Raw genomic sequence first — 25,687 nt, forward strand, 5'->3', positions numbered from 1 at the left:
CTGCAGCCACGTGGCAGTGGAGACGAATCACAGGCCACCCACAGAATCAACACTGGCGATGTCTGGTAACATTCTGCAGACTGCCTAGTCAGTAAGGCGCTCAGTGAGAGATGCGAGTCACAAAACCGTGCTCATGTCACTTCGTTTTGCACAATAAAAATCCCCTCCACTATCTGGAAGTAAAATAACGACTTCGTGGCTAGAATTCGTAAACACCAAGGAAGGGAGAGAGGCTTTCCAAACTGTGTCTGATTTTAAAACATTATTCAACACGATACGGCATCCCATTCAAACTAGTATTGTGAAGCATCTGAAGTTATTCAAATAGATTAGTTTTACCAAAAAAGAAGAAACAAAGGGAGAAATGTTCATTTTTGATGATTTTCCGTTTCTTCACCAAATGATGAGCAACTTAGGTCTTTGTGCTGAGACACTGAGATGACGCCTGTGACACAGGACGGCTGGGATTTCACTGCACGAGAAGCAGGGTGGGCTCGGGTGGGCTCCCTCCCAGGGGAACAAGAGGCACCCCACGGGTGCTAGCCAGCTCTCTAGCATCTAGAAACAACGTTGATCATGGCTCCTGGTTCGGAAGGTGCAGGCCCAGGGCCTCACATGGTGATGGCGCCCTTGCCAGCAGCGACCAGAGGTGGCAGAGCGCGTGTCTGGATGCAGTCTCCAGCGCCGCCGCCAGGGTCCCCCGGGGCTCAGGCTCATCACTGAATGGAATCCCGTCAATACAGCCCCCAGCCCCACTGTCCTCTTTGTGTGGCTGTCTCCCCTCAGACAGGGCTGACTTACAAGCGTGCTTGTGCCACTCGCAACCGCAGAGGGAGGGCCGGCTAAGTTACTACAGCCCAAGGCCAACACTGCCTCAGGGAGACGCCGAGGGGCGGGAGCGCGGCCTGCGTGGCTGCTGTCCAAGCACCTGGAGGGGAGTGGGCTTGTGTCTTCATGCATCAGATGGAGGCGCCACGTGCTGCGGCCCGGAGGTGACTGGGAGGCGGGCCTCCTGTGCCAGTGCCGGTGCCCCGGGTGAGCTGGCACCACTCTTGCCAGTTCTGACTCCTCCATGGCGTCAACCAGAAACTGCTGCTTAAAGTCTGGATGAACCCTAGCGTTCTCGATGTCTTCAAGGCAAAACCAGACAGACGTGCATAACGCGAAGCAGTGTTTATCCAACTGTTCGTCATTAATTCCATCTGAAGTTAAAACACTCCAGTAAGCACCGCGGGGAGATCTGCGGCACGGTGAGGACAGACGAACGGCTCAGGACTCCCAGGCACGGCCTCCGCCGACAGGACAAAGGTCTCTGCGCCCGCTGGTCCCGTCCCACCAGGCGAGACGCTGCTAGGACAAGGCCGGGATGAAATACTGGAGGGAGACGTCTTCATGAAGCAGATCAAAGTGAACAATCCTGTTATGCACAATATCTGGGGGAGAAAAACCCACGATTTCAGAGACGTCGTAGCTCACGCGGCTCCCCAGCCAGAGGGCGGCCTGTCCAGCCGCGCCTCCCGCAGAAAGCACCTGCCTCCCCCGAGGACCCGGGGTCTGCAAACTCTGCTCTCGTGGCCCGGGCTGGGGCTGTGTCCTGGCTTACGCGGAAAACTCAGAAAGCTTCCTGACACCCACATCCACAGGACGTGACAGGAGGCAGGAAAAGCGACAGGGTACGGAGAGGAACAGGAGATGCGTGGCAGCGCAGCAGGTGGGAGTGTTGGGGCCAGGCGTCTGCGGCGCCCACAGAACCACCTGAGTGGTGAGCGGCGGGGCCAGCCAGCTGCAGAGATCACCCCAGGCAGCACGCGGTCAAGCAGGCAGACAACTGCTCAGGAGGGGTGCGGAGGAGCACAGAGGAGGTGGGGCGGGGACGGGGTGGGCAGGGGCATGTCCCTGAGGAGGGGCAGCTGGGCCCACACCTGCAGGAGGCTGCTGGGACAGAGCGCGGGGGCAGGAGGGTGGCCTGGGGCAGAGACGAAGGAGGTGCACAGAGTTTAGCAGAGGATTTTCCTATTCAACTTCTGCTGCATCACAATTTGCTGGTCCCTGCCCCTCTCTCTCTCTCGCTCGCTCGCTCGCTCTGCTACACTGGGGCACACCACAGTGGACACCCGAGAGCTAGCCACCCTTGCTGGTAAGAACGCTCCTGTGTGGGCCGGCACTGTGGCACTGTGGGGTTGATACCCTGGCCTGAAGTGCCAGCATCCCATATAAGCACCGGTTCAAGTCATGGCTGCTCCTCTTCCAATCCAGCTCCCTGCTGTGGCCTGGGAAAGCAGTGGAAGATGGCCCAAGTGCTTGGGCCCTGCACCCGTATGGGAGACCGGAAGAAGCTCCTGGCTCCTGATTGGCACAGTTCCAGCTGTTGTGGCCAACTGGGGAGTGAACCAGCAGATGGAAGACCGCTCTCTCTGCCTCTCCTCTCTCTTTGTAACTCTGACTTTCGAATAAATAAATAAATCCTAAAAACAAAACAAAACAAAAAACTGCTCCTGTGTGTGTGGTCTGTCGGCCATGGGTGACTGCTGGGAGGCAGGACAGCTGCAGTGCTGTGCAGGCCCCGCCCAGGGCCGCCATCCAGGGGCTCCACCCTGTGCACTCCTGGCACCAGGGCCCTGCTGGGTGGGCCAGGGCAGGACGTCATCCAGGACTTGCTGGAAATGCAGTCCCGAGGTCGCCCAGAGCCACACACACAGAGTCGTGTGCAGGTCTGCCTCAGGGGACCCGCAAGCACACCAGCGGCAGGAGAAGTGCTATTTCCCACGCACCACGCAGCTCACACCTCCCCTGACTCCGACACCGCCTCTGCACCACCCGGCGGCTCTCCTGCAGTCTCTGGCTGCTCTTCCGGCCTCTCACTCAGGACCAGGCCCTGCCTCCCTCTGCACAGTGAGGCTGTGAAGGCTCGGAGGCGCAGCCCTGGCTCTCTGCACGAGGGCCTGGGAGCCGCCCCCCACAGCCAGGCCGCAGATTCCCTTCAGTTGTGGAAACGCTGGTAGCAAGGAGGCAGAAAGAGCCGTGAGGGCAAAACCCGCGGAGCAGCCCTGTACTGTGCTTAGCGGACGAAGGCGGGGCAGGTGCGCATCTCAGAGACGGGACCAGGCCCAATCCGGAGGGCCACGCACAATCACGGGGCAGCAGACAGAGGACACAGACAGCAGGGCGGAAGCTGGAGCTAACGCAGAACTGCACGGGAGCTGAGTCCACCACACCAGAGCGTGCTGAGCGCTGATGACCCCGCAGCCCTCCCGTCTTCCTCTCCAGGCACACCCCTGTGTGATGGACACGTGGAGCGGCCCGTGGCCCACCTGCCAGGCGGCGTGGCCTCAGGCTTCTGGCTCCCCTCTGCTGCCACCTCTGGGTCCTTCTGAACCCAGGAGCCTTAAGCAACCAGCAGTAGAGTCAGAGCCACCCACCCACGCTCCTGGTCTCCAAGGCCGTGCGTGGTCTCCCGACCACGGGGGACTAAGGAACACAGAACATGAAGAACAAGGCAAGGGCACTCACTGCACAAGGCCCTCGTGGGGTTCACCTGCTGCCCCGCCAGGAGCTGCAGCAGCTTCCTGATGTCTATCTGCACTTCGGCCATCTGGTCCGGGCTTCTGTCTTGAGAGGCGTTTTCAGAGGCTAAAATGACATCAATGTTTACTTTTAAAAAACATGTATTTATTTATTGGGAAGGCAAGGCAACAGGGAGAGGGATACACCTTAGAGAGATATCTTCCATCCTCTGCTTCATTCCTGCAATGGCCGCAACAGCCAGGTCTGGGCCAGGCCAAAGCCAGGAGCTGCATCTGGTCTCCCACAAGGATGGCAGAGACCCACGTCCTTGGGACATCACCCACTGCTTCCCCGACGCATCAGCAGGAAGCCGGATCAGAAGTGGAACGTCTGGACCTGAACTGCCGTCCCACACGGGATGCCAGCATCATGAGAGGCCACACCGTTGGCCCCTCATCACTATTTTCTCATCAACATTTTGAAACGTAGCCAGACACCTGAGGCACTTTTACTTAGGTAAGTAACACATCTTACCCCTCATTCCGGATTCCTGGAGAACACTGCAAGTTGTAAATGCTGTCCCTCTTGGTACCAGCCACGTAAAACACTGCACTAATTCCCAGCCATCTTCCCTTACACAGCTTAAACACATGGCGCAAGCTCCCCGTGGTGGAAGGACACCGTCCTCACTGGCACTCACTGTGCACTGAAGAGTGAAATGCACACAGCTCACGCAAGGCCTCTCAGGGTACAGCCAAGTGCAGAAAAGAGGTGCTTTCAGGCATCCCATATGGGCGCCGGTTCAAGTCCTGGCTGCTCCACTTCCCATCCAGCTCTCTGCTATGGCCTGGGAAAGCAGTGGAAGGTGGCCCAAGTGCTTGAGTCCCTGCACCCACGTGGGAGACCTGGAAGAAGCTCCTGGCTCCTGGCTTCAGATTGGTGCAGCTCCAGCTGTTGCGGCCATCTGGGGAGTGAACCAGCGGATGGAAGACCTCTCTCTCTGTCTCTACCTCTCTCTGTAACTCTGTCTTTCAAATAAATAAAATAAATTAAAAAAAAAAAAAGAGGTGCTTCAATGGAACACACCAAATGTACACCCTGCTTTGTGCGCATCAGGCACCAAAACAGCCGTTAGGCACCGTACGGCCATGCTCGCCAGGATCTCTCAGCAGCAGCACGAGTCCCTCGTGCCACACCAGCGTCTGCGTCTGTACTCAAGCACACTTGAACACGCGGCTTACCTCTAAGTGCCTGGCTGACCTGCTGCACACTGTGTGTGCATCAGTGTTTCTCTGTCAGCAGCAGGTGCCGTGACCTGGTCCTGGCCCCGCTCCTTGCCGAAGCAGCCCCGGGACCCTACAGCCTACAGCCTAGCCTCCCAGCCCCAGAGGCTCACTGCTCACCACCTGCTCAGTGCCGAGTGCACCGACTCCACGTCCCTTACTGTCTCGTGTAAGGTGACAAATGGGACCACCAGGATCGGTTAATCCGATTCCCTAAGTGCAGCAGTGACTCGGAGAAAACAGAAGCCAGCTCCGCCTTCCTGACTGCGTTCCTGGAGAGGAGCACACAGGCAAGAGCCGGGCCTGGGAGGCGTGAGCGCGACTGCAATCCAGAGGCGCCCTGGCTGCAGGTGGCCCGGCCGCTGTGTTGCAGGACAGGTGCAGAGGTCCTAACGCCTGTCCTGTCCCTAAGCAGCAAACAGAATTTCAACCTTAACCCTGAGACCTCTGCAGATGCCCATCTGAATCCATCCGTTTGCCAAGCGGAACACAGCGCATCAGACAACTTACCCAGCGGGGGGTTCCCCAGATCTCGAAAGTGAGTCGTCACGCACACAAGCTCGGTTTCTATTTTCAAGTTCAGCTCTCCATTGAGGTTTGCCTCGATAACCTGCAAAGTGCGGAGTTTACATGGTTTTAGAGCAGGCAGGCGAAAGGAACAGCCCCGGGGCCTCAGTTTCCACACAGCCTGGTGAGGAGGTGTGCATGGGCTCAGAGCACTCGGGGACAGCGAGGCCCGAGAGCGAGGACCTGCGGGCAGACGCGGCAGAGGCCCGGCTGGCACATCCCCCTCTGACCCGGTCACTGCTGGGCCGGGGCTAGGGCCGCAGTGGAAGGAACGGGGGCAGCACCCTTCAGAATCAAGCAGCCCAGCATGAGGGGCGCAGCACGGCGGCTCACCCAAACTGAGAGCTCGGGATCACGAGAAATCCGGGCGGAATTCAGGCAAGGAAGCGAAAGCAGAGAAGACCACCTTCTCTGTGCACGGGCACGCGGCGGGCACAGCCATGGGCGCCGGGGTGGGAAGGTGAGACGGGAAAACTGCCAGTCAGAACCAGGGGGACAAGGAGCCAATCAGAACCGCGGAGGAGAAGCGCGGGAAGGAAACAGGGCACAGCCTGGGAAGCGGGCAATGCCAAGCGAGCCGCCGAAAACCAAAGCCGTGCAGGGCACCGACAGCCGTGGTCGGGCTGCCCCAAAGGAGGGAGATGGCCACGCACTCGATGGGCCTCCGCACACACGGGCAATCCCAGGGTATGCAGTGCCCCTGCCTCAAATCAGCGAGGGGTCTCAGAGTTCATGGAAAAGGCATATGCTGGCAAAACTAGGCGTGGATTTGAGAACTTCTCTGTGCCACAGTTAGCCTGTCTGTTACTACCATCTGTGAGACAGTTAGCCTGTCTGTTACTACCATCTGTGAGACACTCCCAAGCCCCTCGAGTGGACAGGTCAGCGTGGAATCAGAACCGGCCTCCGGGCCAGCCGCGTTACCCCGGCACAAGCCGTCGTCGGGGCGCCCGGCAGCTGCAAGGTGGGTGCAGCAGCGAGAGCCCCGTGGGAGGAGTGCAGGGAAGCCTGCCATGCTCGGCTCCACTCCAGCCCAGCGAAGGTCACTTAGCGTGCCACACCCCTGCGCCCTGGAACTCCTCGTTCCAGAAACAAAGTGAGATTGTTTGAGCCTGGGTGAGCTCTTACTTCTCAGCCTTTGACATTTAATAAAAAAAAATCATCTCGTTAACTTCCCTTTGAATGAGAAATAACTTTTCAACCCGTTCCTTCCATGAACCCGGAAATGTGTGTTCCGTTTCCTGAGCCCCTCTCCCGTAGTCACGAACAGCACGAGAGGCACGTCCCCTGGGCCGCTCCGGGCTGCTCGCTGGGCGACGGCTTGGGTAGGTTTTGAGCTGAATCAACACCTTCTCTTGAGAATCGGCTGCATGGGTATTTGACTGTAGCACCTGGAGCTGACTGCGCGCTGGGGCTCTGTGAACACGGCACGCGACGTGCACCGCTTGTGTTCAGCAACCACGCCCAGGATCGGCAAATTCCCACTGGTTTTGAAAAGCTACAGTTTTAGATATTGTGTGTGTGTGTGTGTGTGTGTGTATTTTTTTCCTCCAAAGAAAACAACCTGCAATAGCTCTAGACTTGTTTCAGGCTTAATGGTCCCTTATGTTTTCCTCAATTCCCAAGACGTCAGTAATAGAACAAACCTTAGATTCCAGCTCGTGCCTGACGCCACCCAGGTCTGGCCGAGGAGGTGTTCAGTCAACACCCAGAAGGGAGAACAAGCAGCCACCGCACAGCGTCACTGCCTGCTGGTCCAGGACCCAGCGACATCTGACCCCTGAAGGTCAGGATCACATGCCACCTCTCGGTGACTGCGGCCCCACTCTGACCCACGGCGTGCTGACGGATGGCTGACTGCACCGGGCACCTAACTCACCTCTACGTTTCCAAAAAGTGCCAACTCCGTGTGCGACGGACCCAGCAGCAGGTGCGTGGCTCCAGCGCCTTCCCTCCCACGACATGAAGCCTCTCACCCCCCACCCAGCTCTCCAGCGCCTTCCCTCCCACGACATGAAGCCTCTCACCCCCCACCCGGCTCTCCAGCGCCTTCCCTCCCACGACGTGAAGCCTCTCACCCCCGACCCGGCTCTCGTCTGAATCACGAGGCTAAGCCCGGGAAGCCCCTCTCGGGTAACGTCTGAGGTACAACATCCCGGGAGCTGGTCTGAAACCCAAAACCTCGGGCCAGCTCAGACCTCCCAAATCTAACCCTGAACCTGAACCAGATCCAGGGGACTGACAAGCAGTGCAGACGAGGGACCTGCTGGGGCCCTGGCCACCTCTCCTGTCTGGTCTGAGCCCACATACCTGCTGTCCCCAACATCACTTCCCACATTAAATGCAGGGAGGAACTGCATGCCCCTGGCAGGAAGGAGGACGCCGTCAGTGCTGCGCCTCTTACGTTCCTACCGCACCGCCCGCAGCATTGGGACCTGAAACACGGGCCCCCAGCTAGCGCCCACTATGCACGCTGAGACGCCAACCTGTTCACCTCCCTGAGCAATTCCAGACCGCAGACCACTCCGCGGACGTCCACGTGCTCTGTGAGCACTGCACAGACAGACAAACAGCCCTGTGATCCTGGGGCCCTCCCACTGCTCTACTCCGCTGACACTGCCTCTGGACAGACAAACGAGCAGATCCTACAATTAACCGCCCAACCTTCTCCCCTGGGCCTTTCAGTCTCTCCAAAGGACAGCCGACCCTAGAGGAAGCCAGCCTGCCAACAGCCCCACAACACCATCACAGGGCCCAACAACAGCTCCACAACACTGTCACAGGGTGCACACGGCCTCAGCACAGCCTAACAATAGCTCCACAACACTGTCATAGGGCCTGACAACAGCTCCACAACACTGCCACAGGGCGTACACTCTCAGTACAGCCTGACAATAGCTCCACAACACTGTCATAGGGCCTGACAACAGCTCCACAACACTGCCACAGGGCACACACTCTCAGCACAGCCTGGCAACAGCCCCACAACACTGCCACAGGGCGCACACTCTCAGTACAGCCTGGCAACAGCTCCACAACACCATCACAGGGCCTGACAACAGCTCCACAACAGGGTCACACGGCACACACGTGTAATTCCATTTTCTGCCATCTTCCTGAAGTACCCTCGCACTGCAGCACAGGGAGCGGGGCAGACACGAAGGCCATGGCAGTGAGTGAGGGCTGAGAAGCACTCACCCCAGGGCGCGACTGCAGCTCTCAGCGGCGCCTCGTGGGGCGCCTGCCCACCTCGACACCCTCCCAGCGCCTCCAGGAGGGGCAGCCCTCAAGGGCCCCCCCAGTCCCGCACAGACTTTTCTGAGAAGCTTCACTTACAAGGTGGTTGCTGATGTTTTTCATCTTTTCCACAACACTCCTCATGGTCTTCAGGACAGGCAGATAAATGCTCACCTAAAGAACCAGGGAGAACAGTGCAAGCATGAAAACACGAGCAGCGTGTGATAACGACAGATTCCTGACTGACTCTGGAATGCACGCACGCTTGCGTCCTGCTTTTAAATGATCTGAATGAAGCTCTTCAAAACACAGGGGGACCCCGTTTCTCTAATTTCATTAACTCACAGCAATGAAACAAAACTGGAGCACGGCATGCCTGCTCTGCCCCCCTGGGCGGCTTGTCCCTAAGCACCTAAGAAGGACGGCGGCGCTCAGCGGGGCCTCTTCCGAGCTCTGTACACGACAGGGAGCAGTCACTGCGCCACCCCGAGGCCACGTCACCCGTGTGCTTCATCCAACGCTGCCTTTCCCCAAGTCCAGGCGGCCCTCGGCGGAGCCCAGTGATCATCTGTCCAGCACAGAGTTCTGAATTTCTTCTGCAGCAAACGGTGAGCAGGAGGCCAGGCCTTTGGGCATCGTCTTTACTCTCCACAGCGCTCGGTCACGATCACGCCCTCCTCCCGGCTCTGTGACACACATCCAGACGGCTGTGCCGCGGGACTCGGGTCCTCAGAGACCCGAGCTGACCACTCGGTGCCGCTTCAGGCCTGCCCGGCGCTGTCACTGAGAGTACGGCACGTCCATCAGACGCGATCGTCTCTCAAGATCTTTCTTGCAAATAACAAAGGCATGACTCAGATTTCTCCTTGAACAGCCCTAAAAATGAATGCCACTTTCTCTTCAGGCCCTACACAACTCTGAAAACAAACATGAACACACCCTAAGATCAATCAAAACCACAGAATTCAAACCCTGCCCTTCATGTGCCCCGAGGGGCGAGCCCGCAGACGGCACTTACGTCGGAATCTGGGATGCAGGGCTCCCGGAAGTCCCTCCACAGTCTCCTCGGGATGACCTTTATGGGGATGTCGTGCGTCACGATGCGACTGCTGCTTGACACGGATATCTGGAAAGACAAGAATTAAAAATGGTTCTGCTATCCGTGCTAAAAAGCCAAGTTACTGAGGACCAAAAAGTTGAACTATCTGATGGAAGCCGAATGCTGTCAGTACATTCTCTCAAAACCCACTCAGCCAGGCCGAGGGAGCACCGTTCTGCCGGCACCTGGGAAGTGGGCCCTGATGTTCCGGCAGAACCAGGACACAAAGAAACGGCGAGACGGCACGAGGCGCTCGATACAGCCTGGAAGGAAACGCAGGAGCGAGACCAGGCAGAGCCTGAGGGAGGCTGCTCAGACTGGGAGGTCACCCGCAGATGCTGCCAAGGCCAGGAGAGGCAGCCGGGCTGGCGGCACCGGGCGAGGGGCCGCGCCCCAGACAGCACTCCGAAAACAGCCCAGCAGAGCGCGGGGCAGACGCAACGCTGCCTGCCGCGGGGAAGCCACGGGGAAGCCGCTCAGCTCCCGCGGCTCATCCTCTGCTGGAAGCTTCAACCATCCAGATCTGTGGCGAGGGGCTCTGAGGGGCTCCAGCCAGGCCGTGAGTACCGGCCCGCTGCAGAGAGCTGAGGAGTCGTCTTCCACAGAGCTGGGGCTGAACACCATCGTCACCGCAGGCTGTAGAGTGCGACTCGCAGAGAAGACGCGGGGACGGGGCGGGGGAGGCGGCCGCCATGCCCAAGAAGGACTCAGCCCGTGAGTCAGCGAGTCGGCGAGCTGCAGCACTGGGCCGCGGTGGTGTCTGACTGGGCCCTGAAGGCCTTGTGAGGAAACGGGAGCCACCGAGGGGCCCTGCGTGGGCTGACTCGCGGCAGCAAAATGAGAGGAAGCCACTGCCCGCAGACGGCCTGGGAGAGCACGGCTAAGGGGGAGACGGACAGAAACGGCTGTCTTTGATTCAATTTCTATTTATTTGGAAGGCAGAGCAGCGGAGACAGAGACGTCCCGTGTGCCAGTTCCCTCTCCAAATGCCCCGGACAGCCGGGACTGGGCAGGCAGAAGCCGGGAGCTGGGGGCTGGGTGGCAGGGGCCCAGGGCGGGGCCAGCCGTCACCTGCCTCCCCAGGGGTGCACCAGCAGGGCGCAGGAGGCCGAGCTGGCACTCGCACCGGCACTGGCATCCCCAGCACCAGCGCGGCCACCACTCCCAGACTCACGGGGGCCGGGGCGGCGCGGGTTCCACCGGCTGCCAAGGGCGGGGGCTGCCTGGACTCCGTGCGACTGGAAATGAGCCCCCCGCGGGCCGCCCGCCGCTCACCAGCTCCACCGAGACGGTGAGGCACGGGAAGTGCCTGTTGGTGAGCTTGACCTTCAGGGCCCGGGCGTTCTGCGCCGTCTTCAGGGCCCGGGCGAGGTTTTCCGACGTCAGCTCCAGGTAGATCTCGTTGTTGTCCGCGGAGACGCCCTCCATCTGAAACTCGCTGAAGAAGTCCTCCTGCTGCAGCTCGCACCACAGGCTCGCGCCGCCGCCCGCCAGCTTGTCCGACAGGATGAAGTTGAGCTTGTCCGGGCTGATGCGCAGCGCGCACGTCTTGGCCAGCTTGGCTACCATGTTGCTGACGCCTGCGGCGGGAAGCGGGCACGGAGACAGAGTCGCGCGGCGCGCCGGCCCCGGCCCTCAGCGCCCCGGCCCGCTTCCCGCTTCCCGCGCCGGCCCGCCGCGGGGGACGAGCTCCGGAGACGCCCCGGGCGCCCGCCTCGCCCCGAGCGCGCCCTGCCCGCCCCGGCCCGCGCCCCGCTCACGGGTGAAGTGGTTCAGGCAGCCCGCGTCCACGATCTTGGCCCGGAACTTCATGTCGGCGCCGGGGAGCGCGGTCGGCGGCGGACACGCGTCCCGCCTCGAGCGGCCCGGCCCGGAAACGCGGCTGCGCAGAGTGGTTCCGCCGGCTCCCGCCTGAGGCCTTGCCGGGGCGTCCTGAGCCCGCCCCCCAGGGAGGAGGGGCCTGGCCACCCCCAGGGAGAGGCGGGGCGTCCTGAGCCCGCCCCGGGGGAGGAGGGACCTGGCCACGCCCCGAGGAGGCGGGGCCTCCTGAGCCCGCTCCGGGGAAGGCGGGACCTCCTGATGCCGCCCCGGGGAGGCGGGGCCCCTGACCACGCCCCGAGGGAGGAGGGACCTGGCCACGCCCCTAGAGGGGTGGGCCCTAGTCGGGCCCCGGATGGGGACTGCCGCGTGCGGGACAGGGGTGGAGGGTCTCCCCTCGTCGTGACGCGGGTGTCCGGATCTTGAGAACATCCAGATGAAACTAAGCCCTCGTAAAGCATTAGACGAAGTACCGCCCCAGAGCGGCGACCCCGAGCCTCGGGCTGGGAGCGGCGTGGTGACTGGGAGCCGGGGTGCCGGGGTCCTGCCGCTCCCCGCCCCCGTCAGCCCGGTAACCTCTCCGTCTGGGGGAGGTCAGGCCGATTCCTTCTCCGTCATCGCCCCTCCCACCCCCGTCAAGGGATTGCTTCCTCATCACCACCCCCCAGTCAGGGCGATTACCACCCCCCCCCACCCCCCCCCGTCATGGTGATCCCACCCCTCCCGCAGACCGCTTGCCTCTCCAGCTCAGTGATCCCCCCTCCCCCATCAGGGCGGTCCCCCCAGTCAGGGAGATAGGGTGACTCCCCCCTTCAGATAGGGGACTCCCCCAGTTTCCCCCCACAAAAGGCCGATCCCCCCCATCAGGGTGCTTCCCCTCATCAGACCTGTTCCCACCCCCCCACAATCAGGCCGGTCTCCCACCATCAGGGCAATTCCCCCCCATCAGGCCAGTCCCCCCATCAGGCCACTTCCCCCCTATCAGGCTGGCTCCCCCCCATCAGGCCCGTCTCTCCCCCACACCAGACTGGTTCCCCCCATCACAGCACTTCTCCCCCATCAGGCCGCTTCCCCCCTATCAATCTGACTGCCCCCCATCAGGCCTACCCCCTCCCATCAGGCCAGTCTCCCCCATCAGGCCGCCCCTCATTAGGCCAGTTCCCACCCCGACAGGGTGACCCCCCACAATCAGGCCAGTCCCCCACCATCAGGCCGCTTCCCCACATCAGGCCAGTTTCTCCCCATCAGGGCGCTTCCCCCCATCAGTCTGGCTCCCCCCATCAGGCCGGTCTCCCCCCATCAGGCCGCCCCCCCATCAGGGCGCTTCCCCCCATCAGGCCAGTTCTCCCCCATCAGTCCAGTTCCCCTCCATCAGGCCGCCCCCCCCAATCAGGGCAATCCCCCCCATCAGGCCGGTTCCCCCCATCAGGCTGGTCTCTCCCCCACACCAGACTGGTTCCCCCCATCACAGCACTTCTCCCCCATCAGGCCGGCCCCCTCCCATCAGGCCGCCCCCCCCCATCAGGGCGCTTCCCCCCATCAGGGCACTTCCCCCCCAATCAGGCCGGTTCCCCTCCATCAGGCCGGCCTCCCCCATCAGGGCAATCCCCCCCCCATCAGGCTGGTTTCTCCCCCACACCAGACTGGTTCCCCCCATCACAGCACTTCTCCCCCATCAGGCTGCCCCCCCCCATCAGGCCGCCCCCCCCCCCCCCATCAGGCCAGTTCCCTCCCGGCCAGGATGAGCCGCTCCAGATCCCGGATTCTCGTGAACTGAGCCATGTTGTGAGAATATTTTTTTTCTTAGACGAAGTTTTGAAGGGAGAACCAGGCACCGCTGGGTGCAGGGTGGTTTTTCAAGGCCGGAGGATTCTGCCTCAGCAGACCGGACGTCGCCCTTAATCTGACTTCCAGAACGGATGTAGTATTCATGGTAATGGCGACGCGCGTGTTCTAATGTGCAAGGTACAAAACTGCAAACAGCTTTTCTCTATCTTAAGACCTAAAACTGAAGCTGAATCCTGGTCGGCCTTGCTACCTGGAATACGTATGTCAAAGGACGAAAATCGTGGTAACACTGCCACGCTCAGATTACTTTTCTAGTAATAATGCTTTGAAACCTCTTGGCCCCGAGAGTGCCCGGGCGTTCCTGAGTTTTAATTGAGACCAAGTCGGGTTTATCAGTTCCGGAGAACTGAGATTGGACGGCGGAGGCTCCCAGCCAAGGACGGGGTAATTTTTTTTTTTTTTTTTTTTGACAGGCAGAGTGGACAGTGAGAGAGAGAGACAGAGAGAAAGGTCTTCCTTTTGCCGTTGGTTCACCCTCCAATGGCTGCTGCGGCCAGCGCACTGCAGCCGGTGCACCACGCTGATCTGAAGCCAGGAGCCAGGTACTTCTCCTGGTCTCCCATGGGGTGCAGGGCCCAAGCACCTGGGCCATCCTCCACTGCACTCCTGGACCACAGCAGAGAGCTGGCCTGGAAGAGGGGCAACCGGGACAGAATCTGGCGCCCCGACTGGGACTAGAACCCGGGGTGCTGGCGCCGCAGGCGGAGGATTAGCCTAGTGAGCCGCGGCGCCGGCCCTAACTTTTCCACTGCTGCTGGAAGTTGTCTTCACATGGGTATAAAACACCTATTTGCTTCTTTCTTTCTTTTTCTTGATTTTCGAAAAGCTTTGTTGTGGTCTTAGGCACTGCACTCTAACTGGTTCTGTGTGTTTATGAATGGTATTGATTCAGTGGCTGGTAAATTTACATCTGTGAACTTTCTAGTTTTCCTGGTTTGCGATGTTTTCTTTATGTCGAGGAGTTCATCAGATGTTCTGCCACTAGACACGGCCAGAACCCGTCACTCATTTGTTCTTTTTACTTAAAAAGGACCAGCCGCTCATCCAGCAGCATTTCCCCATGCCTCCAGTCCGGCGTCACAGAACAGCGGCGGCGAGGACACGGGCCCGGCGCAGAGGGGCGCACCACGGCCAAGGCCCGGAGGAGAGGCTGTTGGATCGCACTGTCTGTGACACGGCAGCACTCTGGCAGCCCGCATCCTTCAAAGCCACACTCCTGCAGGCTCAGTGAATTTGCTTTCGTCGTTTTATTAGTAAAATCCATTCACTTTTTACTAGAAAGTAGGAGCCACTTGGAGGCTTTCTCCCACTCCCCGTTTCCCTCCCTGGGGGGCAGAAGCCCTTGACCGCTCTGGACGTGTGGTCGCAGCCTGCCACACGGCTCTCTAGGTGTGGTCACTGGGGGTGCCGTGCACCCGGAATCGGTATAAGCAAGTGTACTGCGGGTGCCCCCAGTTGCTAAGGACCTTAAGTTTCACACACGATATGGATTCAGGAACTTCATGCTGAAAATAAAGAAAAGAAAGTGAGCGTTAGTGCCTCCAAGGACATCCCCGTCCAAGAATCCCAGTGAATGCGACCACTGTGGAAAATCCAAACTCTCTCTTGCCTTCCTAACACAAGCATTTCCAAGTGCTGACGGAATGGGTGAGAAAAGGAGCTGTGTTAAGCACAGCGCCCATGACCCGTCCAGCAGACGGGCAGGAAGGGAAGTGCCCGCCCTCCCACTGCTCCTGCCTCCCCGGGGAGGCCGCAGGGGGCTGGCTGCTGTGTGAACACCAGCTCTGTGCAGCCAGTGCAGAAGCGAAGGCATGAGTCCAAGCGCACGTGAACCTACAATCCGAAGTGAAACTTGGTCGTGGATTTGTCCTCACTTGGTATCTGCAGGGGGCTGGTTCCAGGACCCCCGTGGACACCAAAACTGGTGGCTGCTTGGGTTCTTTATATAAAATGGCATGGTGTCTGCATTCAACCCTCAAACCAATCCCCCCACCCCCACGGGTGCACTCAAAATCATGCCTAGGTGATGTGTAACAGCTAATCCAATGTACACGCTATCCAAGCCGTGGCTGTACAGTATCATTTAGAGAACAGTGACAAGACAAAGGCTGCACGTGTTCAGTACTGATGCATTTTAAAGACTTATTTATTTATTTGAAAGGCAGAGTTAGACAGACAGAGAAAGAGAGTCTTCCATCTGCTGGTTACTCCTCTCAAATGGCTGCAATGCTCAGGGCTGGGCTACACTGAAACCAGGAGCCAGGAACTCACTGGGGGCTTCCACATGGGTGGCAGGGCCCCAGGTACTTGAGCCATCGGCCACTGCTTTCCTAGGTGCATTAGCAGGGAGCTGGATCAGAAGTGGAGCAGCTGGGACTTGAACTGCTGCCCAAATAGGATGCCAGCATTGCAGGTGGCAGCATAACCTACTGTGCCACAATGCCAGCCCCTATTGGTGCATTTTTTAAAAATATTTTTGAGGGGCCAGTGCTGTGGCATAGCAGGTAAAGTTGCCACCTGCAGTGCCGGCATTCCATATGGGCATTGGTTCCAGTCCCGGCTGCTCCACTTCCGATCCAGCTCTCTGCTGTGGCCTGGGAAAGCAGAAGAAGATGCCCAAGTCTTTGGGTCGCTGCACCCACGTGGGAGACCTGGAAGAAGCTCCAGGCTCCTGGCTTCGGATCAGCCTAGCTCTGGCCATTGCGGCCATTTGGGGAGTGAATCAGCGATTGGAAGACCTCTCTCTCTCTCTCTTTCTCTCTCCCTGCCTCTGCCTCTCTGTAACTCTGCCTTTCAAATAATAAATGAATAAATCTTTATAAAAATATTTTTGATCAATGGTTGGTTGAATCCAGAGGCAGAACCCATGGATAAGGAGGGCCAACCGTATGTTGTTTCTGACTTTGATTTCCTTGTGACTGACCAAGAAATGTCACAAAGCACTTGTTTTTTTAATATGAGATGCCTCAATCATGTCTTTGTTTACTTCTGGTGACTGAGAAATAAGGAAAAAATACTTCATATACCTCAGGGAGTTTATAAGCTAACTGTTGGGTTAGGAAGAGGAGTTTTACTACATTATCTGGTATTAAATAGTCCATCCACTTCATATTGCACCAACCCAACTTCCCTTAACCCAAGGAAGAGGAGAAAGCGGGTGGAAACCCAGCATCGAGGGAGCAGCAGAGTTAAGAGAAGAACTGAGATGGACAAAAATGCCCCAGCAGATGAGGACGGGTCTGACCTAGGAACCGCTTTTGTGTTTGCCTGTCTCACATGGAAGCACTTGGAGCTGACACCGGGGCTGAGATAAGCCGTAATCGCGTTTCTGTCTTACCGAGTCTCGCACGGCACTTAGCATGAAGCAGCCCCACAAATCCTCCCCGCGCACCCGTTACCTGCAGTTCAAACGTTTGAACGGTGGTTTCTGTCTTGTTATATATAAACTGACCCAGGAAAATTCCTTCCCCTTCACATTTTTTCATGACTCCCTGTAAAGACAGCACCAGACATGGATGTTATGATGTGTGGTTCTTGGTTAAAAATGCCTCTGTGTGCCGGCCAGGGACAGGGCTAGTGCCCGTGCCCGCCTGTCCACTGAAGGGGCATTTGACTTAAGGGTTCACGAGGCCAGAGGCTGGCACAGGAGCGACTAGATAAATCGTGGAGATGACCAGAGTGGAGATAAAGCTGGGGTAAATGCAGAAAGGGAAGATAAATATATTAGATGAGTGATGGATGGGGTAGAGGGAGCTAGGGAGAAGACATGAAAGGTAGGTGGTAGATTGACAGATGAGAGAGATGACAGAGTGGGCAGATAAAAGAAAGACAGAGACATATAGAGCAAATCCCAGCCCAAGAACTGGATTTGCAGTCTGTTGGAGAAGTCCCCATGTTCACCCAAAGTCTTCCAAAATGAGATAAACTCCATCCAATCGCAGACTTTGATCACACAACAACCCCCTCCAAAGAACAGGAGCTTCTGACGACTGACAGGAACACCGACGTCCGCGTGCAGCTGCCTTGTGCATTTTGCCCCCTGCACCTCCGGATCGAGGCTGTGAGAGGCCACCACGCTGGTGTGAATTAATGTATCCCGTGACTCTAAGGCTTATTATAAGGCTTGGCTGACGGTCATTTCAAAGAACCTTAGAGCCCCAGTCCATGGTTGGTCACTGCCCTCCCCAGGCCCTCAGCTGTGAGACACAGAATGGAGCCAAACCTAGTGGGTTGAGTCCTGCCTGTGACCTCGCCGGTGGCCCCACAGCCTTCTCTGTCCCAGGAGCTCCTCGGGGTGTGTGGGTGAGCCGATCCCTCCCACATGAAAGATACAGGATTCCTAGGCTCACTTGCCTGGTACCACGTTCCTGCGCCTCCAGAAGCAATGGACAACGGATGCTCTGATGAGAAGCTCACCCACGGGGCCCCACCATGGGCAGAGTTTCAGCCATCTTTCTGCTACTGCCGAGCCATGAATGCGACAGACAGATCACAGACACTGGAGGAAAGCTCTTTACAAGAAAGACAGAGATCCTGTAAACCAGGAAGTGGTTTGGAGATAAAGAGAAGGAGTCAAAGAAAACTGAACCAAAGTATAATTAATATCTTCAGAGGCATGAGAGAAAATCCTGCAGCTCTGAACATTAAAAAAAAAAAAAAAGAAAGAAAAAAGAGGTTTTATATAAGGGAGCGTTGGGGCTGGCACTGTGGTGAAGCAGGTAAAGCCGCCGCCTGCAGTGCCAGCATTCCATATGGACACTGGTTCGAGTCCTGGCTGCTCCTGCTCTCTGCTATGACCTGGGAAAGCAGTGGAAGATGGCCCAAGTGTGTGGGCCCGTGCACCCACGTGGGAGAACTGGAAGAAGCTCCTGGCTCCTGGCTTCGGATCGGCCCAACTCCGACAGTTGCGGCCATCTGGGGAGTGACCAGCGAATGGAAGACCTCTCTCTCTGCCTCTATGTAACTCTGCCTTTTAAATAAATAAATAAGTTTTTTATAAAAGGGAATGTTTGCAAAAACAAAAAGCCTTAGGAAGTAAAAGCATGACAGCAGAAAGGAAAAATTCAATACAGAGGTAAAAGTATAAATTGATAAAATCTCCCAGAAGGTGGAACGAAAAAAATAGAGGATGAAAATGACAGAAAGGACTTTTTAAAAATAATAATTAGACAAGAAGCTGAACTCTCAGGATGCTGGAATGAAATGTCACAATAGCAGTCCCGTGTCAGGACTACCAGGCAAGCAGATGGGAGGAGGTCAGAGAGTTCAGAAGCAATATCCAAACGAGGAGGAGGAGGAGGAAGGGAGGAAAGTAGGAGACGTGTGAGTTCTCTGACATGAATTAACACAGTGCGAGGACAGTCACACTGCCAAAGAAACCTTTGGGAATGTTTTAGTGATAGAAATATAAAAAACTAAGCAAATTAAATAAAAATATGGCAGTTGTGTTCAGAAACATGCAAACATCATACAGAAAACAGTATTCAGATACAGTGCATGGTTCAGCTGAGAACAAGTGAATACTGCCTACAACAAAAGTAAGATGCACAGCCTAGCAGAGCCTAAACATTGCACACGGGTTCACCCGGTGACCGAGCAATCCCAGCCTTGGGCATCTACCCACGAGAAACACCTACCCAGATGTCCACACAGAAACCTGCACACAGGTGTAGCAGCAATGTTCATGATATCCATAGAAAGTGGGAACACATCAAATGCCCACTGACTGATGAGGGGATAAACAGATGTAATACACCCACACACTGAGACATCAGTCAACGATGGAAGAGAAGAGATGTTGACATACGCCACAAGGATGCAGTTTCAAAATATTGAGAAGCGAAAGAAGCCACTCCCAGAAGACCACACGCGTGACTCTGTGTGTAGGAAGCGTCTGGGACAGGTAAACGCTCCGGGACAGCGCAGATCAGCGGAGAAGCAGAACTGACGGCCAGGGGCCATGGGTTTCTGTGGGGTATAAAGTGTGCTAAAACTGACTGATGATGGACACACATCTGGGGACACACTAAAACCATGAGGTTCACTTTAAGTGGGTGAATTCAACGGCATGTGACTTATACGTCCATCAATCCGTGCATCTAAAAAGTCAGACATAAAGATATTGAGAGGGCCGGGGAACCATGGAGATGTCAGCAGGTCACAACCAACACTCAAAACTCAGGAGGCAACAGCCAACGTGAATACGGAGACAAACACCACACGAACCAAACACGCGGGAAGCTCCCAGCGGAGGGACAGCGGGACCAGGAGCCACTGCCTTGTGACGGACCTCGTGGAAACCTCGGGTTTTAAGTCGTACGCGTGTAAGTTCGGTGACAGTAAAAAATGAAATGAACTAATAGAACTCTGCCGGTCCACATCTGCCCCTGGACCGGTGAGAAGTGGAGTCACAGAGTAAGTGACCCATAGTTGATTGCACAGCAGGATGGGTGTGCAGCTCCTGTTTCCTGGGCAACCGTCTCCCTCCCAACCCACTCCCAACAACAGACTGGACAGCTGCTCACATAGACAGAGAACTCCTTGGGTGCGCTGGAGATGTTTCCTGAGGGAGACACCTTCTCAGAAATGTGCTCTAAGGTGACAGCCGAGGGCACGATCTTCCTGGCAAGCTTGATCAGGGCGTGCCCCTGGGACCCCGGGAAGGCCCAGCACTTTCCCGGGTGGACGTCCGGCTGGAAAGGAAACACGGGTTGACCTCTGAGCTGGTGCAGTGAGCCCACCACACTGCAGCGAGAATGGCGATCGACTGCCTGCCACATGAAGGCATGGTGCAGGGTGCCCACCCGACAGGGACTTCGGGACCCCCAGGTTTTGTGGCTCTTCCAGAGCGCCCTGTCACAGGCATGTGCGCCTGTGTCTCTGCCTGGGCTGTGAGCTGCGAGGAGGTGCAGTGTTCCTGGTGAACAGCGATGTGTGGGGGGTGAGGATGGTGGTGGGAGCACTGGGGGGGGGGGCTGACGGGGACGACGGCGGCAGAGGAAATGGTCACCACAGTGGTGGTGCCAGTGGTGACGGATGTGAGGATCACGGTAGCACCGGTGGTCGTGGTGATGAGGTGGTGACTGGGTGACAGTGGCACAGGCGGTGGGCTGGTGATAGTGACTGAAGCAATGCCAGTGACGGCGGGGATGATGGTGACGGTGATGTTGGTCCTGGTGGTACAGAAGAGGAAGGGGTCTCACCATCTTCTGAATCAGACACCGTAGCCAGGAACAGATCCGAGGGCTTCCCTGAAGGCCCTCTAACTTGGGGACTTACTTCAGGTGTGTGGATCGTGAGAAGAAGTATTTTGCCTTTCAAACTGAACTGAGAGATCCAGTGGGAATCCTACCTGGCCATGTCTCCTGTAACAACTGGACTGGATAAGCACAGGTGGCCCAATAGCACTGAACACAGTCCTAGCACTTGGGGCACGAGCACTTTCAGTAAAGTGTGACTGACCAGTTGTCAGCAGAAGGGAAGGCTAAAGAATAGATTTTTTTTTTTTTTTTTGACAGGCAGAGTTAGACAGTGAGAGAGAGAGACAGAGAGAAAGGTCTTCCTTCCATTGGTCCACCCCCCAAACGGCTGCCACGGCCGGCGCACTGCGCTGATCCGAAGCCAGGAGCCAGGTGCTTCTCCTGGTCTCCCATGCGGGTGCAGGGCCCAAGCACTTGGGCCATCCTCCACTGCCTTCCCGGGCCACAGCAGAGAGCTGGCCTGGAAGAGGAACAACTGGGACAGAATCCAGCGCCCCGACCGGGACTAGAACCCTGGGGTGCCGGTGCCGCAGGCAGAGGATTAGCCTAGTGAGCCGCAGCACCGGCCAAGAGTAATTTTAAAAGGTATAGAACAAATACATTCTATTTGATAAGCAGATAGTTTACTGATCTTAAAATAATAATAATAATAATAATAATAATGAATCATTCATAGTTCATGGCCCATAAATAGGAAAAGGAGATGATTTCCGGTTGGGTAATGGGTTCAAGGGCTCTTACACGGCCTCCGTTTTCCTACCTTCATGATAAAGCACAAGAACAGAATCCTAAAGCTGAGCTTAGCTTGTACCTGAAGAATGACATCCGGAGGCATTTCATAGTTCAGGAACCCTATTCCGTGCCAGTACAGTTTTGCTTTGTCGTTTTTGTAGCTTTCTGAGGTTCCAGACTCAATGATGGAGGCTCCTACAATTGCAGAGTAATTAGAAGCAGATCACACTGTCCAAAACACATCAGCTGCGCTTTAAAACACTGTTGGATAATTATAAACAAGGTAAAATTCATACTGATAGCAGCTACGGCACGTCTGTCCCAGTGCCCGGGGGAAGGCGTCACAACTCGTCCAAGACTGACACCACGACAAAGTGCTGAATTCTGCAGTACTTGGATTTGAAATGCAAATGGTATGTGGATCCCATGCGTTATCCAAGGGGAAACACGGGACTTCTTATTTGAACCGGTCATGTGATAAAGGACACTTCTGTCTGTCCCATTCATCAAAAATAAGAGAAGCAGAAAAGCAACCACGAGTTCTTCGTAGGCTCCTCCGACAGGCAGGGGCCCGCAGCGAGGCCCCTGGCCACTAATCCAGGGGGACAACACTTTGTAAAAAGGGCCTTGAAGCCTGGGCGTTTAGAGGAGCAGCGGCAGATCCTTCAGCGCACAGGGCACCCCCAGCCCCGCCCGGGCCCCCCAGCTTCCTCCGCAGGCTCCCAGCGCGGGCTCTCCAAGCTGCACGGCTCCCAGTAACGGTTTCCAACCTCCCCGTTACTACCCAGGCTTACTAAACTCCCCCCTCGCAAGGCACCAGATGGACGGACGTGTCCCTCCGGCAGGTAAGCTATAATAATTGCAGTAACCAAAGTGGTAAGCAAACGGACGCAGAGCGGCGCGGAGGCTCCACGCGTGTCTGCGCGCGCCGTCCGCGCGCCCGCTCCCTGCCTCTGTACTCACCGGCTGACTTCAGGGCATAATCAGCCATCTGCACTTGGTCCTCTCTCAACTTCTTAAGCACGTAGTTGACCAAGTGTGACATTTCCTGCACAAATGCGAGACATTTTTCTGTGAATCTCTGCTGCTCGTGTTTTGATGCCTCGCTTCACTGATTTGCACCGAAACTGCCCACTCTGCAAGGCACAGCACCTGCCGCCGCCGAGCCAGGCACCGCACGTGGGGTCGGGAGGTCACCGTCCGGCCAGCGCACATGGGGCACCAAAGCCTGGGATGTGTCAGGGACCCGCACGCCTTCCCGCGGGCCGACACCTGCAGTGCAGCACTCTGGCGGCGGGGCTGCGTGAGGGGGGGCTGCAGCAGGACAGCGGCTGCGCCCCGCTCTCCTGGGTGCCCAGCAGAGCAGTCGTTTTGCGGTTATCTGGGAACCCAGACGGCTCTTGACGACCGCGCGGTCGCTGATACCAGAGCTTCAGGCTCCGGAGGACGCTCCGATGTCAGCACAAGGAAGGACGGGCAGCGTGCCTGGGAGCTGGAGCCCCCACCGACAGGCGCAGGTGGGCAGCATCACAGAGCGGACGTTACAGAGGGGAAGCGCGGAGGGGGAGGGGGAGGGGGACGGGGGGGGGGAGGAAGAGAAGGAGGAGGAGGGCCTACTCGGCTGAATACAGCAGGGGGCGGCAGTGGGTGGAGGCTGCGGGTTCTGAGCCGCCCCTTGTTTTGGGTTCTAACTGCGGCTGTGTAGGTGGGAGGCGGGAAGGCCTGTGTGGGTGGGAGGCGGGCAGGCCTGTGTGGGTGGGAGGCAGGGCAGGCCTGTGTGGGTGGGGGCCTGTGTGGGTGGGAGGCGGGGCAGGCCTGTGTAGGTGGGAGGCGGGCAGGCCTGTGTGGGTGGGAGGCGGAGCAGGCCTGTGTGGGTGGGAGGCAGGGCAGGCCTGTGTGGGTGGGAGGCAGGGCAGGCCTGTGTGGGTGGGAGGCGGGGCAGGCCGCAGTCCCGGTGCTCCCTGGGCCACCGCACGCGTGAAGAAGTGGCCAACCCCAGGGAACGCAGAGAAGTCAGGGCGGAGCGCGAGGACCGGCCGCGGACCCCGCACCGTGCCGCCTTGCCTCGTCCGGGTCCGCGGCCCCGTCCTGGTCCTGGGCGGCCCTCCAGCTGCGATTGTGCGCGCCCTCCTGCAGCTCCCTCAGCAGCACCTTCAGGGCGTTGATTTGTTCGATGAGAAACAGAATTTCTCGGAAATTGTTCTCCAGAGTCTGGCTTTCCTTCCTGCGAGGGGAGACGCACAGGGTGAGAGGGGAAGCCCGGGTCACCGGCGAGGATGCGGCGTGTTAGTGTTGAGGACGTGAGCTCTCCCGTGAGGGGAGAGCAGGTGCGGTCTGCCCACGGGCGCTCTGCACCGCGAGGAACGCCTGGGCACGCGGCGCCTGGCCTGCTCCCTGGGGGCAGGGCTCAGCCTTCCTGCCGCTCACTGGCGGGATCAGGAGCCTTCCACTGGGATGCCTGTCTGAAGTCAGTGCCCTGGCAAGCCAGGCGTGGTTGGGGCAGCTGGGAGCAGCCGCCTCGCGCCGGCAGAAACGCGTTCCACTGCTCTCACAGCTTAGAAATTACTGGTAGGGAGAAGAAGAAGATGCCCGGGAACAAGATATTTGTATTGAAAAAACCAGAAGAACTATTTGTCCAGTATTTTTCCCCAAAATGCAAAAAGATGCCAATTTAAAATTGGGAAAAATACAAACATTTCAAAGAAATAAGCACTGAAGTTGTGCTGTGTTTCAGTTTTTATTCTGTGCACAGAACTTGCGGCAGAATAGCGATAGTGACTTCGTGCCCCACTGCACTTCCCAAGTGTCGCAGGCACGTGGGGTCAGCTGAACGCCCCTCCTAGCCCAGCCACTATGCACACGTGCTCTGAAAACTGAACCCTGGCCAGCTCACACATCCGGGCTGCTTTCACGTTCTCTGATCATCAGTGGTTCTGAGAGCCCGTCCCAGGACACAGCCCCTTACGGGATGAGCCGCAGAGGTCAATATAAAGGCACAGGTGACCTTCTGAAGTCACAGAAACGCTGTCTTGTTTCAGAACTACTTTAGCTTATGCGAAAGACGGAGAAAGAAGAGCTGCCCCAGGTCCACTCCTCACCGTGGGCGGCGTCATTCCCTGCATTCCTTATGCTCTCTGCACAGAGGGAAAGGAAGAGGGAGGGAGGGGAGGGAGGGAGACCGGCACACCAGTCTGCCGTTCATTTCAAAACGGCATGTCTGGTTCTATTCGAGTTTATCGGAAGGAAGCCCCTCACTGGGGCAGGCGCGTTGCCCCCAAACAGATCCTCTGGGGGTGGGCAGGAGAAGGGCGTGCGGTGACTGTGTCCGCTCATGGTTTCACACAAAGGCCTCAGTGCCGGGACTCACGCGGGAGGGGCACTCACTTCAGAAGCTCCAGGTGCTCCTTAGGCATTCGAAGCCGGGCCTGCAAGGAGAGAGAAGCACTGGACAACCGCCCACTCCAGCCGTGCTCCTTCTCCTTCCCCTCCTGGACCCCGGAGATGCAGAGCACGGAGACGCAGAGCCGGGCACACGCGCACGCTGCGAGGCCCTGCGCCTTCCCCAGCCTCGCCTGCACTCTGGTTAGCTGAGGAGGGGTGGGTATCACAGGCCTCCTCTCCCCTGGTGAGAGCTCTTGGATGGCACATCCTTTCCCGAGGAGGAGGAGGAGGAGAGGCGGGAGGAGGAGACAGCAGCACTAGGGAGCACGTGGCCTCGCAGAGGGACGAGTGCTCTGGCTCAACTCTGTAAACGAGGCGGGGTTCTCCCCTTTTTAATAAGAAGGGGATGCGATTTCTTTGGAGTCAAATCAGCAGTAACTCTCAGGGGGTGGCGGCACAGCCCCGGCCCTGCCAAGTGTCGGCTCAGGAAGGTTGCGCGTTTGCACAGGTCTGGCCCGGGGAGACAGAGCTGCTGTCTTGGACATGGCGTGTAGCAGGGTCAGTAAGGGGGTGGACCCCGGAGATGCTGGTGGGCACTTGCTCACATATGAGGTACCCTGGGGCCGTTGGCCTGGGCATGGGCTGAAGCCCCACTCACCCACCCTATCCGCCTGTATACAGCATGGGGCAGGCATGCACACATACACACTCACACACTGATGCACACATTCACACGTACATACACACTGGTACACACACACCCATAACCATGGGCTTCACTTCAGTGCACAGACACTTCTACACATACACCCTTACTGGTGCACACACACTCATAACTATGCACACTCACATTCACACTCACACAGGCACACACTCAGACACACATGCACACACTCTCATACACATACATACCTACAGGTGCACACACACAGGCACATGCATGCCTACTGGTGTGCACT

General features: G+C 57.6%; 2 protein-coding genes across 5 annotated transcripts; both read right to left on the reverse strand.

Moving 5' to 3' along the window:
* Positions 1–234: 234 nt before the first annotated feature.
* On the reverse strand, positions 235–11,670 carry HUS1 (HUS1 checkpoint clamp component). 2 transcript variants are annotated; one of them, XM_051853193.3, is made up of 7 exons: positions 11,451–11,670; positions 10,966–11,270; positions 9,610–9,717; positions 8,691–8,765; positions 5,298–5,397; positions 3,511–3,630; positions 235–1,433 (listed from the first exon to the last, which is right to left on the reverse strand). In XM_051853193.3, exons 1-7 carry the CDS (start codon positions 11,500–11,502, stop codon positions 1,351–1,353), a joined length of 843 nt encoding a protein of 280 aa, XP_051709153.1. In that variant the 5' UTR covers positions 11,503–11,670; the 3' UTR covers positions 235–1,350. The 2 variants fall into 2 exon arrangements, with proteins under 2 accessions (XP_051709153.1, XP_051709152.3); XM_051853192.3 differs by having other exon boundaries at positions 3,536–3,630; positions 11,451–11,643.
* Positions 11,671–14,589: 2,919 nt separating this feature from the next.
* On the reverse strand, positions 14,590–24,772 carry SUN3 (Sad1 and UNC84 domain containing 3). Of its 3 annotated transcripts, none has more exons than XM_051853187.3 (7): positions 24,732–24,772; positions 23,412–23,571; positions 22,311–22,395; positions 21,427–21,542; positions 19,881–20,048; positions 16,755–16,847; positions 14,590–14,861 (listed from the first exon to the last, which is right to left on the reverse strand). In XM_051853187.3, exons 1-7 carry the CDS (start codon positions 24,758–24,760, stop codon positions 14,742–14,744), a joined length of 771 nt encoding a protein of 256 aa, XP_051709147.3. In that variant the 5' UTR covers positions 24,761–24,772; the 3' UTR covers positions 14,590–14,741. The 3 variants fall into 3 exon arrangements, with proteins under 3 accessions (XP_051709147.3, XP_089172093.1, XP_089172092.1); XM_089315967.1 differs by having other exon boundaries at positions 22,311–22,418; positions 23,399–23,571; XM_089315966.1 differs by lacking the exons at positions 19,881–20,048; positions 23,412–23,571; positions 24,732–24,772 and having other exon boundaries at positions 22,311–22,901.
* Positions 24,773–25,687: the final 915 nt, after the last annotated feature.

The sequence above is a fragment of the Oryctolagus cuniculus genome, chromosome 16 (genome assembly GCF_051225735.1).
Source record: "Oryctolagus cuniculus isolate XC-2025 breed Fujian yellow rabbit chromosome 16, ASM5122573v1, whole genome shotgun sequence".
NCBI classification, from domain to species: Eukaryota; Metazoa; Chordata; class Mammalia; order Lagomorpha; family Leporidae; genus Oryctolagus; species Oryctolagus cuniculus.

Excerpts from the sequence above, each read along its gene's own strand:
- SUN3 (XM_089315967.1), bottom strand. The coding sequence starts at position 24,760 with ATGCCTAAGGAGCACCTGGAGCTTCTGAA. Across the intron at positions 23,572-24,731 it reads GAGCACCTGGAGCTTCTGAA|GAAGGAAAGCCAGACTCTGG; the intron begins GTGAGTGCCCCT and ends CTCCCCTCGCAG. Across the intron at positions 22,419-23,398 it reads GGACGAGGCAAGGCGGCACG|AAAAATGTCTCGCATTTGTG; the intron begins GTGCGGGGTCCG and ends AGAGATTCACAG.
- HUS1 (XM_051853192.3), bottom strand. The coding sequence starts at position 11,502 with ATGAAGTTCCGGGCCAAGATCGTGGACGCGGGCTGCCTGAACCACTTC. Across the intron at positions 11,271-11,450 it reads CTGCCTGAACCACTTCACCC|GCGTCAGCAACATGGTAGCC; the intron begins GTGAGCGGGGCG and ends TTCCCGCCGCAG. Across the intron at positions 9,718-10,965 it reads TCACCGTCTCGGTGGAGCTG|ATATCCGTGTCAAGCAGCAG; the intron begins GTGAGCGGCGGG and ends TTGTCTTTCCAG.